Source organism: Homalodisca vitripennis, chromosome X (genome assembly GCF_021130785.1).
Source record: "Homalodisca vitripennis isolate AUS2020 chromosome X, UT_GWSS_2.1, whole genome shotgun sequence".
Classification (NCBI taxonomy): domain Eukaryota; kingdom Metazoa; phylum Arthropoda; class Insecta; order Hemiptera; family Cicadellidae; genus Homalodisca; species Homalodisca vitripennis.
The window spans coordinates 103,868,302-103,888,940 of record NC_060215.1 but is presented as its reverse complement, the minus strand read 5'-3'; the positions used below and the strand labels follow the sequence as shown (position 1 = coordinate 103,888,940).

The 20,639-nt window shown below is 33.0% G+C and overlaps 1 protein-coding gene across 2 annotated transcripts in view; it reads right to left on the bottom strand.

Moving 5' to 3' along the window:
• Window positions 1-20,639, bottom strand: part of LOC124369769 (Y+L amino acid transporter 2) — a 127,084-nt gene that overhangs the window by 49,297 nt on the left and 57,148 nt on the right. For both annotated transcript variants that reach the window (XM_046827852.1, XM_046827851.1), the window contains exons 7-8: window positions 16,737-16,781; window positions 4,889-5,012 (exon numbers count right to left, since the gene is read on the bottom strand). In XM_046827852.1, coding sequence (XP_046683808.1) covers window positions 4,889-5,012; window positions 16,737-16,781 — 169 coding nt within the window. The remainder of the gene's footprint in view (window positions 1-4,888; window positions 5,013-16,736; window positions 16,782-20,639) is intronic.

Here is a 20,639-nt window from a genome sequence, read left to right as displayed (position 1 = left end):
TCGTTCTGATAATTTTGAGATAAAAAATTAATTAAACGAAAATAAATCTAAAAAAACTGAAACCATGGATGAAAAATGGTCTTCTTAAAAACTATGGCTAATCGAGATGGACTGCTTAAATTATTAAAACGCGATCCGGCTAATGAGCGTTTAAAAATTAAATTTGACATATCTAAAAGGAAAATTAGAAAGTGGATTAAAGACACTAAAAAATGTTATTACGAGGGATTGTTTGATAAATGTTCAAATAACCCACGTCAGCAGTGGAATATAATTAATAAATTGAGTGGGCTAGTCCCAGCGATGAAATCTGTTGACAAAACATTAACACTAGAGATAAGCAGTGAATTAACAAGTAATCAGCAACTAATCGTGGATGAATTAAACAGATGTTTTTATTACTGGACCTACTGATCTGGCTGTCTCACTTGAGTAACCAAATGAGCACCTAAGACTGGATCATAAGAGGTTGTTCAGGACTTGCTTGCCTCCTAATTCCAATTTTTGGCTTCCTGTAGCAGAAAATGAATTAGTAAAATTGATAAACTCGATATCTGGAAATAAGGCACCTGGGGCCATGCCATTTTTAGACCATTTTTTTACAACTTTATAGCTTCAACATAATTTGGTTTTAGAGAGGGAATGAACACAGATATGACTCTACAATTTTTTATATCACAAGTTCAATTACATTTGAATAATCCGAAAAGTTACAAAGCATCAGGATTGTTTTTGGATATCAGCAAGGCCTTTGACACAGTCAGCCATGAGCTGTTACTAAAAAAAGCTGGATAGGGCGGGAGTGCGTGGTATAGCTCATGAGTGGTTCAGATCATACCTCCGTAAGCAAAACAGTTTGTTTGTATTGGTGGCTATGAAAGCTTGACTAGCAAAATTCTGTGTGGTGTGCCACAAGGATCTGTTTTGGGCCTCATATTATTTTTAATTTTTATTAATGATCTTTATAAAGGCCCATTTTATGGTAATCTAACTGGATTCGCTGATGATACAGCTTTATCTTATAGCGCCCCAACTAAACAACTTATATGGAATTATATACATCAAGATCTATACTATCTTCGATTATGGTTTAGTAACAATGGACTTGCATTAAATGCTCAGAAATCATTATAAATAAAATTTTTCATTATCTCAAACTTTCAATTATGATGAAACTTTGAAGTACCATAATTTGAATTGTCAAGAGAATCAATATGGTTGTGTCACCCTTACTCAGGACAACAATGTGAAGTAATTGGGACTCCACATTGATGAAAACCTTCTTTGGAAAGTACATGAAAAATAATTAGAACATATTTACTTGTATTTCTTAGAACATTTTATTTTATTAGACAACTTTGTCATGATGATGTATTAATAAAAATGTATCATGCATTTGTTCATTCTAAATTAAACAATGTCATGATGGGGCAGTAAATTCCATCACATTAAAAAAAAATTACAACCATTCAAAGATTATTCATCAGAATTATTTTTTGGAAAAATAGACGTGAATATGCTTTTTGTAAGCTCAATAGGGCTACACCATGAAACAAACTTATGAATCCGGTGCAACAAAGTGGAAGAAAAGATTTTGAAGAAAATCTTTAGAATCAGGAAGACAGCATGTTAAAACTTTTTATATAAAATTAGTTGACAAACGAGAATTTAAAGGTATGTCTATATCTAATTCTAATACATCTGTTGATGAATGTATTATTTATTACCAAACGAGACATAAAGTCTGGAGAGTTTGACAAAGTTTAACAACTGCCTTCTTCTTGTTCTATTATGTATATCTGAAACTTGTTTAAATCAAGATATAACCAGCTTAACCTTATTTCCTCTAGCATGTCTGAATCTAAATTACGTCTAAATAATATTGAGCTTGAAGCTAGTGTCAGCTTAATTAATGTAGAATCTGAGCTCATCCCTAGGCCTAGGCCTACTTTCTACCTAGACAGAATTTTCCTCAGACATCACACTGTAGCCCCGAAACCCTACATACGAAATAATACATTTTTTCACCAAAAATTTTCCTAAAAATGCTAGCAAAATTTAAAATCTTTAAAAGCGATTTACTCAGGGTAAAAAAAACCTTTTATAGGTATCAACACCAAAACACTTTTTCAGGATCAAAACTAATTTTGAAAAAGAAAAGAGAATTTGGGGTTAATATTTTCTGAGACCACTAAGTCAGTGTATTGCTATGTTTGTAAACTGTTCCTAACCCTTAAGTAACACAACTATCCTAATTAAAAGGTTTTCTGACTGGTAGAGAATATAAAAAGTATTAAATACCCACGAAACATCCAAAGGCCATTTAACAGCTATGACCAGCTTCATTGCAAGAAGCCATTTAAGAAAGAGTAGATTATGAATTAATTGTCTCAAATGGTGAAGGAGCATCGTTACTGAATGAAAGTTCTACATCATTTAGTAACCACTGTTAAGCTGCTCGCTAAACTTGGACTTCCTTTTAGAGGTCTCATAGAGCATGAATCATATAAGATTTCTGGTACAAATAAAAACAAAGGAAATTTATTATGGTGTTTAGAATATCTCTCTTCATTTTATGAGTTGCTGAAAGAACATTTATTGAAATGTGACGCCTGTGGTTTACATAAAACGAACCACTTGTCTCATATCTATGACAAGATTTTAACTATCATGGCAAAAGACCTAAAAAAAACTCTAAGCGATGAAGCTAAAGAAGTTCAATATTTTGCCATAACTGTGGACTCGACAGCTTATTGGGTCACATAGACTAGTTGACTTTGTAATAAGAAACATCACACCTGATGGTCAGCCAGTTGAAAGATTTCTTGGCTTTATTCCTATCAAGTCACACAAAGCAGAATACTTGAATGAGACAGTACTTAAGGTATTGAATGATCTAGGTCTGGACATACTAGCTCTGTACAGAGGTCAGAGCTACGACAATGCCTCAAATATGTTAGCGGTATATGCAGTACTACAAGCCCAATATTGGAGATGAGTCCTAAAGCAGTCATAAGGCACATTCTACATGTCTTGGCACCAGCCACACTTTAACCTTGGTTGGCAATAACACTGCCAAAAGTTACAGTGGGTCGTTATTTTTTTGACTTTTTTCAGTATGTGTACACTTTTTTAGTGCTTCAACATATACATGGGATACACTCATATCGTACCTTAAGTCAAAACAGCTAGTTGTGAAAAAACTTAATAACACCTGGTGTTCAGCAAAGCTGACGCTGTCTCAGCACTTAAAAAATGCTACGCAGAAATTCAAAATGCTCTTTTAGAAACACATGCAAGTGAACATAAAAACCACCAGTTTAAGCAGAAGCACTCATCATCATCATCATCTGACGTTTCCGTTATCACGGGTCGTCGTACACAGCCTCCTCCACTTTTGTCTATCATTCCAGGTCTCCTCTTCCTCCACCTGTATTTTCTGTAGTCCCCTTCTCTCTATGTCTCTCCACACTTGGTCCTCCCATCTTCCTCTCGGTCTTCCTCTTGGTCTTCTTCCTCCTTCCTCCTTCTCCAGTGCTATTCTAGGCATTCTATTATCTCCCATCCTCTTCACATGCCCCATTCACTGTATTCTTCTTCCTTCCATTGTCTCTTGCAGTGAAATCTTTCTCTGGTTATTTCGTTCCTTATTCTATCTCTTCTTGTAGTGATAGAGATAGAATAACAGCAGAAGCAGAAGCACTAACTTGCCAAAAAGTTAGCCTTTTACGACTGCGGATGTGGCAATTGTATGGAACTGCTTGCTTAAAAGACCGAATAAAATCGGTAATTGTTTACACAATGAAGATGGTAGTACAGCTACTGGAGTCATTGAAAAACTATGTTTTGGATGTACGTGAAGATTTCTCAGCAATACAAAGTGAAGCCCAAAGTTCATTATTGACACTGTACACAGAAAAATATCAACATCAACAAACTGATTTACTGCTCAAAGAGCCATAAAAAGTGTATTTTGCCCCATTACCCGAAACATGCTGCCGGAATTCCCACTGCACAGTTATCCCGTAGTCACTGCCTAACCCAATTACAACTGTCATAATTAATTTGTTAATACAGATTGTATGGTAATATTTTTATCCTGGATAATATTCACAATAATAATCACTCATGGAATACCCGTCCTATCACCAGACTCAGAGACCAGCCACTGACTGATTCATTCTATGTTTTTTACTCTCAAATCAGTCCACAAGCAAACAGACTGACAACAACAGGTCCATTTCCTCTACCAAAGCTGGGCCGACTGTATAATTTACACTGACCAACCTGATCTCAATGGCTGTCTCTCACCATACTGTAGTGTTATAATAAAAATATGAGGCTGGAAGGATTATTATTTTCTTGCACATTGTTGAAAGTTAGCTTAAATTCCACACTATATATAGTTTATAATGGGCTCCCTTAAAAATAGGTCAATGGCTCATACACTACTTCTCCATCAGTCTTTGAGCCATTTGTACATTAAATAAAAATATAATAGTATTATGTTTCACTGGTTATAAAGGCATTATAGGGATAGATCATTAAATATATATGCAGGAAAAAATATTTTCTTTCTAATAAATTTTAAAATTTTTTACATTCAACAAAATAATTAAGAAATTAAGTATTACAAATAAATTTAAGGTGTATTAATTCAAACAAAATGTTAATAAAACAATCTGAAAACCTATAGGATTCAGGCTATTATTCCCTTACATAATAACTCTGACTCTAATGTGTTAATACTTTATTACCACCAGCATAAAATCAAGTTGGGATACATAGCCCTCTCTTACAGTTAACCTGACAAGAGCTGAATAGGGCAAAAACTTCAATACGATATACACTAAACTCAAAACCATAACACTAGAGACTATGTTCTCACCACAGCGATAGCATTTGATGCCACTATCTCAGCAGGTGTGAGTACAGCCAGGTAGGCAACATTAGCCAACACGTATATTAGTGTCACCAGAGGCAGAGAAATGTAGATGGCTCGTGGCAAGTTTCTGTTAACAAACCATATCATTGAAAAAATTTAATAGGAAGGCGTGTAAAATTAATAATGAAATGGAATAACTTTACAGTACTAGAAGTGGGCTTCAATATAAAGAAAAGTAAAGATGTCTTATTTTACCAGGCAAAGTACATTTTGTACTAACACACACTACACTAAGGTAATATACACTTTTATTTTTATTTTTTACACAGAATGAATTTTCCACAAGCAAAGGGCCAACTACCTGCTGTTGGTAACAACCATCCAGAATAAAAGAACCAATATTTTACATCTGTTCACAATTCCAATTCTATTACCCAAGAATTGTGAAAGCCTAGCCTCTCATTCTGCATTGATGCACATTGAAAATTTAAAAAGAAAGGTACTGTTTACAATTTCAAATCTTCCAAATTGTTCAATCTGCGATGTTTTTATCCTCACTAAGTACAGCATGATGCAGCCAAAACTCGTGTATGAGAGATTTGTTTTACCAAAAATATTATAAAAACAATGTCACTGAAAAAATGACAAAATTATAGTTTTATACTATTATTTATGTCTGTATTTCTCTTAGGCCTGAGCTTTAGGTAAGTAATTTAATTTATTACATTTTTATAAATATAAAGCTGTTTTACCAAAAATGTGTCTTTATTAAACATTCTTACACTTGTTATTTATTCATAGAGTAAAACTAGATGGGGATATTTTTATTTATCAGGATTGTTATAAACAATACCTTATAAGAATACCTAATAAATAATGTTATACAGTTATTCAATATTTAAAACCATTAACATAATTGTGACATGCGTTTTATATCAGTTTATAAAATGTAAGGGACTTTTACAGTATATAATAATGTTTAATGACATTTATTTCATTGACGACCTGGACACATTATGAATAATTTGAAAGAATTTTATATGATACAGATATAATTTAGTAAAGGGCTTTATTTTCCACAAACACGTATACTGAAAAAAGAACTTGTTTTACTAAACCAGGTCTCTAATATTAAGAATAAAACGCTGTATTATAAAGTGTAGACTTCACTTAGACCCGATAGATCTTAACTAATATTAAACACAGCAGTCTCATTTAGCCTAGGTTGTAAATATTTCACCCTAGTGCTACGTGTTATAGTTTATGTCTACCCTCTGCAGGCACATAACAGAATAAAGAATGCATTAAACTTAAAATGAGTTAATTTTTTAGAGTTTTAAGTGATTTGTACTTGAGAGACTTTTTAAAAACTTAGTGAATGCTTGGATTTTTACTAAATTAACTCATAGTATTAATTATTGTGAGATCTTGATTTTGTTTATCTTACATCATTCTTGTCAATAAACTCTACACAACATCAAATATCTAAAACAAAAGTCTTAAACTATGAATATAATTGTTAAGAAGTTTACTTTGACAAAAAAAGTCAAAAATTCTGTAGTACAATATGCATTTCTATTGAGCGTAGTTAAAATCCAAATGCACAAAATAAAAAACACTGATATATTCACTTTTTCAAATTAATAGATTGGTTTCAATTTTTCTGTGTCTATATAATGTAAACCATTTTCATTTGCTAGTGCTTATGATAACACTGTCAGCTGTGAAAAAAATTGTGTACAAATACGCAAGTGAAAGAATTATTATTTCCATTTTTATTTTAGAATTGTTCTATGGTCAAAATCCAAACTAGTAAGTAACCTGGTTGCCACAACCAATTAGCAAGTTAACTGATTTTGGTACATATTGGCATATAACAATGTGTCCTTGCAGTATCTCCTAAGTATCTACATGCTACTGATGTCCTATTATCTTATCAGAAATCAGAAACTCTTTATTTACAAAATCACAAGGAAATGTAATGGCGTCAATTTTACAAAGTTTATGATCTTGAGGTTTCTTGCTTTACAGATCAAATCAAATCAAAAAATTCTTGAATTGTATATATTGGTTGCTCTATCAGCCAGCTTTGTAGTTGTCTGTGAAGATCTTTCCCTCTTAGGCATTTCAAGAAATCTGGCAGCGAGTTGTAGAATCTCTGCCCCGCATAAGATGGCTTTTTTGTGTACTTGGTGGTATGGTGCAAGGGAAGGTGGTAGTCCAAAGCTCTTCTTGTGTTGTAGGAGTGTATATCCTTACCCCTAGGGAGTCCCAGTTGGTCCCCATGCATAACCACTGCATGTATGTACATGGCTGTGACCGTTAGGATCTTCAACGATTTATAGGCTTCTCTGCAGCTCTCTGTTGGGCTTAAGTCAGCTAGTGCCCTTACTGCTTTTTTCTGGAGGACAAGAATTCTGTTAAGATTCTGTTCAGATGTCCCTCCCCACAGAGTTATCCAATAGCGGATGTGGGATTCTACTAGAGCGTGGTATGCTGCTTTAGCTGCAGCAAAACCTCCTATCCACTTCACTCTTCTAATAACATAGATTCCTGAGCTTAGCTTTTTACTCAGTAAATCCACATGACTAGTCCATGAGAGATCTGCATCTATTGTTAATCCTAGCAGTCTTGCTTGTTGGTCAGTAGAGATGTTAGGAATGTCGGGTATGTCATCTTGTCTGCGACTAAAATTTATATGTATCGTCTTTTTAGGGTTGATAGCTAAATCGTTCTGGAGGCAATATTGAAGTGCTTTGTCAGTAGTTGAGGTAATGTTTGTGACCAGGTCTTGTGAATTGTTACTTTTGATAATTAATGTAGTGTCATCTGCATACATTGTTGCCTCTATGTTGTCATTTTTAATAAAACTGGGAAAGTCATTTGTAAAAAGCACAAACAAGAAAGGACCAAGAACAGAGCCCTGGGGCACTCCTCTTTTTACTGGTAGTGCATTTGATCTGAATGTAGATTTTCTGCCAATAAATGTTTTTTGGACCTCCACAGACTGTCTACGGTCATTCAGATAGCTAGCTACCCAGTCTCTTGCCTTCCCTCGAAATCCCAAGCCAGTCAGTTTTTGCAGTATTAGATCGTGGCCCAAACAGTCGAATGCCTTGCTATAGTCCAATAACACTGTTGAAATAAGGTTGTTTACTTCCAGTTGATCTGTAATAGATTCAACTATGTCTGTTATTGCACTTATGGTTGATCTTCCTTTAAGGAAACCATGTTGGTTTTTGGTTAATAGATCATGCATTTCAAGGTGATTCAACATTCTTGTTAGAGCAATTTTTTCTATTATTTTAGAGAAGGTTGAAACCAGTGAAATAGGTCTGTAATTTTTTGGGTCTGTAGTTGATCCTTGTTTGAATTTCAGATAAATTTTTGAAATTTTGAGAGCAGAAGGAAATTGGCCTAAACTGAATGATTTGTTAATAATATAGACCAGTGGTGTTACTAATTGATTTGCACAGAGTTTTATAGCTTTAGCTGGAACTTCATCTATGCCAGAAGATAGTGTAGGTTTAAGGGTAGCTATTGTCTTCAGTACTTCATTTTCATCAGTTGGAGTTAAAGTAAGGGGTGTGATAATTGAGTTCTGGTTACTGTTCAGAGGAGTTACAATAACTGGGTTGTGTAGCTGATTTCGACTTTCTTTCAGTGTGGAGTCAGCAATTTCCACAAAATATTTGTTAAGGTGATTAGCAATGCGTGTCGGATCCTCTTCTATATTCCCATTCACTTCCAATCGAGTAAGGTGGTCCTGCTTTTTCTTACATTGCTTTTGATGACATTCCAAAGAGCCTTTGATTTGTTACTTGATTTATTTATGAGTTCTTCTGTGCTGTTTAGTTTGAGATGTCTGAGTTTGTTGTCATATTTTCTTTTAGCAGATACCATTGTATCCTTGTCACTTGGGTTTCTTGTCATCTCATACTTGTAAAAAGCTTTAAGATATTCACCTTTCAGCTGATTAGCCTCATCATCATAAACTAATTTTGGCTTAGAACTGTGTTTAAATCTGATTCTTTTCTTTGGGCATGCATAATCTAAAGTTCTTGTCACAGCCTTTAAAAATTCGTTGTAAGCTTCTTCAGCATCGTTAGCCTTGAGTACACAACTCCAGTCCTCATTTACAAGCTCACTTTTGAAGCAGTCAAGGTTTTCTGTATTAAATTTTCGGTTAAAAGAACTAGGGTTTCTTCTTGTATTTTCTAGTGTAGTTGGAAGGCTGCATATTTGACCTGTGTGGTCCGATATTCCGGCTTCAACTATTCTATAGTCCATATTGCCGTGTTGAATGTCCGTACAAATGCAGTCAATAGAGGTCTTTGATGTTGCCGTTATTCGAGTATCTGGGAGGGGAAGTCTTGTTATTCCATAAGAAAGTAATTCTTCTTCAAATATCTTGTTGTCGGAGTTTAATTTTAATCTGTCGATATTGACATCTCCCATTATTACCAATGATTTGTTTTCTGCATGCGTTGTAGTGAGAATTTCTGATAAAATATCCATGGCTTGATTAACTGATCCGCTTGGTGGTCGATAGATTCCTATTATGTAGATTGATTGGTTTACTACATTTAGTTTGACCAATGCAGATTCGCATTCGCCTTCCAAGCAATGGCCAGATATATCAATCTCTTCTGCATTGATATTTGAAGTGTCTGCCAAGTATATAGCTACCCCCCTAGCTTATGATTGCCTCTACTGAAGTGTGCTAACAGTGAGTAACCTGCAATGTTTGTAAGTTTAAGGTTGTTAGAGTTGAGACCATGTTCCGTTAAAATTAGTATTGTAGGTTCAGCGGAGCTTAAGAAGTGATTCAGTCGTTCCACCTTTTTTTTAGCCCCCGTACATTTTGGTGACAGATTGTTATTGTTCTTCTTGTTTTTCTTTGTTTTTTGGAGGTGCTCCTAAAAAATGATCGATTCCAGTAGAAATTTCATCTGATGAGGTTACCGCTTGCTGCATATCCTTGTCTCTTCCTTCCCGTGCTTGTGGGTTTGAGCTGTCGTTGTCTTGTGCTGGTAGGGAAGTACATCCAGGGTCTTGATGAACAGTCTGATAATAACATATTATTGTTATTAATATGTTACATTGTTCGAAGTATTCAGGTAAAAAAAACATTCTTGCCGTAACTTCCTACTTAAAAGATCTACAAAACCTCTGGACTATTATTTCATGTTATTTGTGTGTGTGTGTGTGTGTGTATTAAGGTGTTTTATTTATCATATTTGGTGGGATTGTCAGCTGGTTTTATACAACGTGAGGCAACGAAGAAAACTATTGAACTGATTTGAAACACAATTATCAGAACACCAACATTTAAACTCGTGACTAAGTTCAATTTTATGGCATATAACATTTCATCTCTTCTCAAATGTTTCTCTGTAATGCATATATAACTTTAGGTCCACAACTTTTGCCAATTATTATATACAACTTGCAGCAAGTTCATTACTTCACAGCGTGTTACCTTGTTCTTTTGATTTATTAAAATTGTGTTTATTTAGGGTTTATGACAATAAATTCTTGATTCCACTAAATAAGAATCGTACAATGAGTATATAATATAACTAAATAAAACGTAATTGCTTTCACAAAATGAATTAATTTTTTGGATCTACAATAAATGAGATTATCTTTTAGTAAGCAATTTGAAAATAAATTTCATTTTAGTAAGTTAAGACAGTCGCACTATATAAGTACTTTATTAACTTATTTTTTCACTATAGATAAAAAAGTTCATCCATTAGAGCTATATCCTTCTAATTTTGTTAATTTATCTGTCATTCTAGAGAAAACTAATACTGAAAGTTGAAAATATGAAATCATCACATTGGTATAGAATTCAGATTTGATCTTAACTCTAACTTGAAAAATGTTCATTCCAATAATATTGCATGTCATTTTGACTTAAACCGATTGAAACCTACCCATACTCCTAATAGTGTACAGTGAGTGGTGCGAATGGAGACACTAGTCTTAGTGGGAGTAGGATGGGTGGGGGAGAAGTCGAGGAATGTAAGTAACAGCAAAATACATCGACTTGATCCCATTTGTTTCTCTCGTACGTGTATGACTTCCAAAATTTCTGTCGCACATATTATGGAAACTTATTCCTGTAATGATGAAAAAACCTTTTCTGTTATATGTTAACTGTTTCTGTTGCATGATAAAAATTTACTGGTTGTTCCGGACATTAGGTTTTTAATTTTTATGAACACTTACGTGAACAACTGGTATTACCGAAATTGTAACACAATGACATGAAAAAGTAGCTTTAAAATTTTAAGATCACTTCTTGTAGAATAGTTATGTATTCTCTGAGCACTGTATCTTGTATTAATACAGAATGTCAAACATTTTTATGTTAAGGAGACAAGTTACAAAATGTAGACACGTTTTAATGATTAAAATCTATCCTCTTTGTCAGGTGATGATATAATTAGTTAATGAAATAAGAAAGAAAAGGGGTCAAACAGTCCCGAAAACTGCTTGGAGGCCAGGTAGGAGAAAATGAACTCAGTTATTATCACTGCACAAGGTGTAAGTCAGTCTTTGACCCCTTTCTTTCTTTTCTTTCTTATTTCATGAACTAATTATATCATCACCTGACGAAGAGCATAGATTTCAATCCTCAAAATTTTATGTTATACATTTTTTAACATATAACGATCGCAAATGTCTAAAACCCTATTATCCTTTAAAAAACCTTCTATCGTCATTAATAAACTTTAATCAAAAAGGTTAAAACAATCGCAAGGTGCTTGTTAAAAAGTGCAATATTTGAAAAAAACAAATAACTTAAACTCCAGTGACTTAAAAAATGCAGAAGACAATTCTCTGTTGACACTGCAGCTTTACATTGTCTTACAAAACTCCAGATATAAACAGAATGGAAACTCAGATATAAACAGTATGTTAGAGACAATATCCTAAAAGAGGAGGACACAGTGTATTGCGACACCTTCCATACCATCTGGATTTCAATGCAACTGAAATGATTTGGCCAGATGTGAAAAATTATGTAGCAAGTCACAACAATATGTCTACGATACAATAAATAAGTGTTGTTAGGAAGAAATGTCACTTATTGGAAAAGAAGAGTGTTGGCAAAGTGCAGACACAAAGTAGTTGAAAATGAATACAGAGCTCACAGCCAGTGATCAGTGAAACTTTGGAAGCAGTGGTGATAAACCTGAATGAAAGCATGGATGATTCCTCAGAAAATGACTTTGATGACAAATGCAGATTTGAGTGATCGAAGAACTGGACTGAAAGGGGGATTACATCAGATAAATAAAATGTATACCGTTAATCATAATTACATTTCTATATTAATAATTTGAAATTCACAAATATAAGTTACAAGGAATTCAGTTTCATAGACTTTACAATCATGAGGCACATAAAACTAATATAGTTGATTTTAATTATGGGAATTTCAATGGAAAAAAAAAACATTATTTTCAAACAAGATTTTAAAAATTATTGTTGGTAACATATTATTCGTTTATAAAGCTCGAACTGGTAATTTAGAACCATCTTCCCAATTCTGTAGATGTATGATACTGCAAGGATAGGCAAGAAGATTGTTTTTCACTACCTTACCAGGTTAGGCTTGGTTTATGACTAGTTACTTACCACCCACAATTTGTACCTATTTCGGCCATTGATGCATTGACCACATTTTTAATTGCAGCTGCCCCTGATCTGATACATTGAATTTCTCTAAAGTGTGTTATACTAATAAGTAAAATTTAATGTGATTATTAAGATTTCGAAATGATTCTAAATGCCTCTATTCTTGAAATTTGTATTTTATTTACCCACATTAGACATCTATTCCAGTAATTCGTTAGTGGTAGGTGTTATTGAAGACTATGTTAAAAAGGCTGTATAATAAAATTTAAAGTTTTGCACCATATCCCACACTAGCCGATATTAGATTTTTTATCACAATAACCTTTCTATAGTTGATTCAGATTCAAAACTCTTTATTCATATACATACAGAGTAAAAAAACATCATCAATATAAATTTATATATTCCCATTTGATTGAGTATATACCATTTTGTTTTGTATTTATAAAATAAAATATGTTAACTTTGGCTTTAATTGGTGGAGATGGGCCCGTGGGTTTCTATAAAGTTACAGCAACTATACTTAAACAGTTATTATCTTTATTGCAAAAATTAAAAAAAAACCTAATAATACTTAAAAGTTATTTACATTTACAGAAAAAGCTTCAAAAGAACACAAGGATAAGCTTAATAAATAATGTTTAATAGTTTTTTACATTTTTCATAATTTTGTATGTTAAGACGAAGATTAAACAAATATTTTGTGCCAATGAAACTAGTATTCTTTTTATAATACTTTGGACTATGTTGTTCAACATACCTACTACACCTTATATTGTAATTATGACAATTCCAAATATTAATAGAATTATTATATTTTTTGACACATAAAACAGTTACATAAATATACAACAATAAAAATTGTTACCGACATGAAAGGCCTATAAACCTGAGTCAAAATATTCATCAGTTTTGTGGAAGTTAAGTACTTTTGTGGACATACTTTGTATATTATTATGAATATAGTGACTTTCTCAAATTTATTATCTTTATGGCCTACAATTGCATCACATTTTTAGAGTTTTTCTTCTAGCTATAGAAACGTTTATTACTATAATTTGCATGTCATAATATCAAGAACTGCTGGAAAACCTATTAGAAATGGTGACCTTATAAAAGTTTTGACTGTATACTCTAAAAACGTTTAGATGAAGAAAGTGTGTCATTTTGGATGAAAAAACTATTGAAACACTTTAACAAGTGCGTGCGTGATTTATAAAATTTGAATAGAGGAGACCACTGGGAATATTGTGATGTCAACAAAACACCAAGAAAAATACAACAGAAAATCAATGAAAATTTTTTATATAATGGGTTGGAAGTATTTGTAAAATAATATATTACCTTTTTCCTAGTAATAGACATCCAACACTTAGTGTAGATATAGAAAAAGTTAATGAAGATCTTCCCAAGTTTAAACGAACATTGTTGTGGTTGCTCAGGAAAAAATGTTGTTTTATTTTGCAAAGCGCAGCAGACAGACTGTTATAAAACGATAATTTAACTGTTTAATGTCATTCTTACTTAAGGTCAATGAGGAAACTTATGAAAAAGAAAAATATTGTTTTAATGGACAAAACACAGAAACATTTTGGGCAACCTACTTAAAAAATATGGAAAGATAAAATATTAAAACACCAAAGATGCTTTATTAGCTGAACTTATGACAAGTTTGGGATATCCAACTCAAGGAGAGCCCTTTTTATCATTAGAAATATAAATAGGAATATGTTTATTGTCATCAGAACACAAGTATCACCAACAAAGTCAAAATCACAATGTTATCCTTTGAAGAAAACTCACATACACATCTATTTCAAGCTTATAAAACGACCAGAGAATTAAAATCATACTGATTTGTCAATCTATATAAAAATACAAAATAGACAATTTTTAAATCCTGCATTGAAATCATACAAATTTATAATCTAAATTAAAACACAGAATGAAAAATATTTAATGAGATTTTACAGCCTTTATGCATATTATGCAAGTAAAATAGTTCCTTTAAAAATTAGCCTATCTAAAACATTAAATCACAATTTGAAGACAAGTTTTCAAAATTTAAGTTTTCAACCACAAAAAACTCATCTATAGCATAAAAAGGATTATCAATAACCAACAAAAAAAATCTAAAATAAATAATTTGTCGTCATACTTATTGATAAGATGTTTCAAATTATTACAAATCCTTAAACTTAACACAGTATAACTATTTAAAGATTTTGTTAACTTGCAATAGTTAATTGTAGCGTTACTTTTTTGTGCTGTGTTTGTAAAAGTGAATATTATGTGCACATTTCAAAAAGTTAAAATTTTGAAATAAATATAAAATAAGATCATGTACATAAATATTGATGATAGTTGTATTTTAAAATTCTTAAAGAGAGGTCTACAGTGGTCTTAATAGCCTGATTTTAAACTACTCTTACTGCTCTTTTTTGTATTAACAAAACATTATGTATTCTTGAAGAGTATCCCTAGAAAATTAGGCCATATCTAAAGACAGATTGAAAATATGCAAACTAGGCTGATTTCACATAACTGGGTGTCACACATGATGTTAAACGCTTCAGAAAAAAACTACCCTATATAATCTGCAAGCTATATATTCTATATGACTATACCAATTTTAACTGCAATCAATGAAGATGCCCAAAACTTTTATGCAAGTAACAAAATCATCACCGGTAACATCGCCCTTATAATTAAATGCTCTTATTTTAAATAATATCTTTTGAGTTTTATCAGAATTTACAAGGAAACCATTAGACTAAAATCAGTTTAATGCATCCAGTATTGTGCTTTGTGTGAATAACTTATATACTAATATCTACTATACTGTCTCTTGTACAAATAAAAGTTGTATCATCGGCATATAATATAGTTGAAGCTGAAATAGAACATGGCAAGTCATTCACACTTAATAGGAAAAAAATGGTCCGAGGATAGAGCACTGTGGAACATATTTGACAGTTACTTTGTCAGACCATAAACCATCAGTTTAAACTTTTTGCCTTTGATTCAAAAGACATGAATTTTAAAATGTAGGTTGTCCAATAACACCATAATATGATAAATACAGCAAAATTTCATCATGATTTACACAATCAAGTGCCTTACTAAGGTCAGAAAAAGTAGCTTGAGCAAAGGTTTTGTTTTAAGATGATTGGTGATTCTCTCGGATAAGATTGCCAATGGCATGACTAGTACTTTTTACCTTTCTAAAACCAAATTGTGATGCATTAAATACATGATTTTTTACAAAATATGAATAAATTTAATCAAGCACTAATATTTTAATTATTCTGGACAATACTGGAGCTATTGAGATTGAACGATAGCTTTCTAACTTATCTTTCAAGCCCTTCTTATAAACTGTGCAAATCTGAAAAATTGAGAATGCAGGAGGACAAGGTGACTTCATTGAAGGAGTGCAGCTTGTATTTACAGTAACAATAAAGAAGCAGCCAATTTCTACACAGAAATGGATGGAGATACATATAAGAAAATGGTAATAAAATAGTGTAAAACAATTAGTTTACATGATTTCTCCTGGTGTGATTGTTCTTGATAGTATTTTGTAGAACAAATTCCAGTAACAAAGCAAAAATAGACATCACAAATCGGTTTACAGGTAAAAAACGTAGTTTCTGCCAGACAGCTTGAAGAAGCCTAGCATTTAAGATGAAATACAAATCATAGCCCTGACATCAAACAAGATTGTTTTTGGTTACTCACATTTCTGGTGTGGCAGTGGTGGCCCACTTAAGACATACATTCCCACAGGTGCAATTTTGTTTGCCATCATTAGATTTGCACTCTTAACTATAGTTTAATTATATACTTTATACTATATACTTTAATTGGAGTACGGCCTCAGGATTAAGACAATCTAAAATGTTTATCTCTCCTTATCCTAAAGGGTGGGCATCTCTCCTAGACCAGGGTAAGGAGGATATAAGAATGATATTAGGAATGTTGAGAGGACATGGCCCCCTTAGGAAACATCTTATGAGGGTGGGCCTTAGCCAGACTGATGAATGAAAACTCTGTGGAGAAGAAGAGGAATCAGCGTATAACATGTAAATAAGAACTTTCATTTTTTAAACACAAACTTACAAAATCCCTAAAAATTTCCATCAATATAACAAAAGTTACGATGAAACTGTTAAAATAGTAAAGATATATTACTTACACGTAAGGATTCCTCAATTCTTCCGTCATAAAGTTGAGATAGTTCCTAAAATCATAACAAGTTTAAAAAAAATGCATATACATACACATATCCTAATTATTATTGGTAGCTTACATAAACTATAGAAAATACAGGGTAATCTACCAAGAATCAGATACTTTGTTTCCACCTCTCTGTGGAGAGCCATGTTCAGTCAAATGCTAAATCTAAGCTAACAGAATTAGAACTGCAAATCCCTTATAAAGGAGAGTGGAGAGGTGGGGTGAAGTTGTACTAACAGGAAAACTCACATGAAAGTTAAGCACAGGCATACTCATCATTCACATATTTATTCCTTCAACCATGAACCAAGTCTACTTAATCTCAGTCATGTTCTTTCCTCATAAACTATTTGTGCTTTTATGTGAAGGTTCTTGTCTTTGGTAAGTTGAGCTTGAACATCTGCATTAAGATGAAGTAAGTGTTCTATTTTATCAATGTGTTTCTTTTCTTCATTTTCAATTTCCTCAAATGTTTCCTCCAAAATACTTGATTTGGTCCTTAGCTTGAGCGTTTCATTTTTTAAGAGCTCATTTTCTACAACTAAGGCAGACCCTATTTTAGCAGCCATTTCCAGTTCATCTTCTTCTTGACTGCGATTAGACTATTTTTTAGTTTTTTAATGGTGTCTGAGCTATTTAGGGACGATGAGTTAGTCAATACTTGGATTGATTGGTATGGTTTGTTGTCTCTCCTACAGTGTGAATATTTCCATTTTCCAATATACAGGGTGAGGCAGACCACCTGTACAGTAAGTATAGCGGCCAAACCAAAAGAGGTAGATTATTCGTAACAACAAACCCCCCTATTTCTACCCCAAAGAATTTTGAGAAATCATTTTGAAATCTCTAAAACTCCCCAAAAGGGTAGTTTTTGGGGGCTAGGGGTGGTTTTTGGAATATTTTCATATGTAAAGGTATGTTGAGTTATACCTCATTTTAAAGGTATTTCTTCACTGATTATTTCGATGCAAAAAGTTTGAACCTATCTTGCCGCTTATGTACAGGGAACACCAAAACAGTAAAAAATCATGGGTTTGTGGGTAAATTTATTGCAACTACCTGCACAAATGTAGAGAGACGATATTTTTATTCAAAACTAATGATGAGACGGCTTATCGAAAAATATCATCAAATGCCACCCTACCCCAAAATTTACACATTTTAAAAATACATAGAATTTTGAAATACTTAACAGCCTCAATCTAAAAAAAATCAAATAGCACCCTAGGTTGTGTTGTACATAATTAGAAAGGTCTTTAAAAAATAAACATTTTCTACATTTAAAGTTTGTCTCTATCTCCAATTGTTTCAAAACTGTAGTACAAAAATAGATTTTTTAATAATTTTACTTAATGTATTTATTATAAAAGTCAGTGCAATGTGCAAGTAAAAAGGTTCCAACAGTAAACTCATCTCTTATGTTTATGATTTTTTTTAAATACTGTACCCAATTTTTAAAAGAGTCTTAAAATTTAAAAAGGTACTGGAACACTGTAAACTACAGTGTCTTACGATAAGTGCTGAGTTCTCTCATGAAACAGGAAAATTACCCAGTTATTAAATTAGTACATAATTAGTTTTGACCAATCCAATATGGCTGCCAGCCAACAATCTCAGTGAAAGTGCTCCAGTAATAAGTTATAGTTTTAGTGGTAAAAGTACAAAACAACACCTAACTTGTGCACACTAACGACTGTCAAGTACTGTGAGTATTTCCATTTTTTAAAATCAAGAAAACAAGTTCAATAACAACAACTTTACTTACTGCAAGAATCCTAAGCATATGACATCAACAAAAGAACACTCAAGTAACCATTACCAAGCTTAACAATACAAAAATATATGTATATTTTACATATTAAACAACACTATTACTGACAAAGGAGAAGCTCTGTTTAATTTAAAATAACATTTGTAGGAATAATCTGGTACCATATGGTAACCACTGGAAGCAGTGCTGACAATGCTGACATCTCACATTCCACACCTGACCTACTACACAACAGCTGAATCATGTACACAACTGTCAGCAATCTACAGCCTTATTTCTAAATTGACAAAATCTTAAACATCTTGACATATAAGAAACATCAACCACAGTTTCTAACTTTGACACCTAAATTTTTACTAACCATGAGGAGTCTGACAAAACTCGCCATAAAAACAGTTTAAAAATACACTTAAATACCTTGAAGAGAGGAGAAATCCAAAAAGACATTGTAGCACAAACCAAGTAAATAACTGTAACCAATTTATTCAAGAAAATATTGAATCATAAAGAAATAGTCACCAAATCAATTTACAATTGATTTATATTTTACTCTCTGCTACATGACACTGCTTTTAAACTGTAATTTTACCATTTAGTAATATGTTACTAATGTCACAAAATAACAACCAAATGTGTAAGATTGAACAGTGACGTCATAGCCAACTCACGACTACTAAAAACACGGTAACTTCCAACACGACAGTGACACTATCTACAATGCCACCTGTTAGAGGCAGATAGAAGCAGAGAAGCAGCTGGCTGACGGCTGGTGCACTGCCCTACACCTCTGCTGACAGTGCATCTAGGAAACTGATCACACTCAACTCGGCCTCTACCCAATGGCTTTTGTGTAGTGTCAATTGTATACAACAATCAGGTCTACTACACAGTTCCAGACACAAATACAAGTTCACATTCTTTATTTATTATTTTACTATGTTTAACTAATTAACTATTGAACATGTCTGTCAAGTCACAGGGCAATTGTGACTTATCAGTGGGGGATTATGTCTTAGAGGAAATAGAGGATATAGCTACTGGCCAGCAGTTATTAAAGACATACTAAATGTTGACAAAAATCCCAAACACATAGTAGTTTTTTTTGGGGACAAATCCACTGCAAAGGTGAAAAGTGTGGACCTGTGCTCATATGCAAATAATCTATCATCTCACGGTCAGCCAAAAACAGACAATTTTAAAAATAAAGCCTTCAATGAAGCTCTCAAAGAAGCTGAAAAATCCTATACACATATATCGCTGGAACAACAAACACAAGATACAGCAGATAAATTGCTGGATGACACTACCTTAACCTCTACCCCCTGGGCAGACCTTCACTCAAAAATAAAAAAGCATGGTAAATCTGAAGAAGACCTAGAAACCTCTTTAACACTAGCCGCAGAAGCAGGAACTGCTCTCCTTAGTACATTTTGAATCATAAAAAGTTTTACACTTAAATTACACAAAATGTATAGGAGAAAACCTGTTGTTATTTAATCATTGATGTGAGTGCCATGGAAGGAAGGAGTATCCTGTCATTATTAAAAAAGATAAACACTTCAAACTGGTTTTGAAAACAAATCTACCATGTTACAGCAGCATCATGGTAAATTATCAATATGACAATTATCAATTATCAAACTAAAACCAACAATAACCTAGTAACTGACCTCATGAAGAGTTAAAACCGGTGCTCAAACTGCAACCCATTGTTTTCCAGACAGAGTTCAATCCTTGAGGTGAAGCTATCTACAGCTCTCATTATCTCTTCTCTACTGATCGTGTTTATAGCCTCCCTTATCCACTGCATCATGTCCTCTCTAGTTGTTGGTCTTGATTTATACAATAGGTCTTTTAGTCTACCCCACAAGTAAAAGTCCATACATGTTAAATCAGGAGATCTCGCTGGGTAGTTCACAGGGCCACCTCTTACAATCCATCTGTCAGCGTATTGCTCGTTAAAATTAATCGAGAATCTTCGGCATAGTGTGTTGGCCCCCATCGTGCATAAACCACATACATTGTAAGACTTCCTCAGGGATTTCGATCAATAAATTAGGCAAGTGACCAATGAAAAATTTGATATAAACT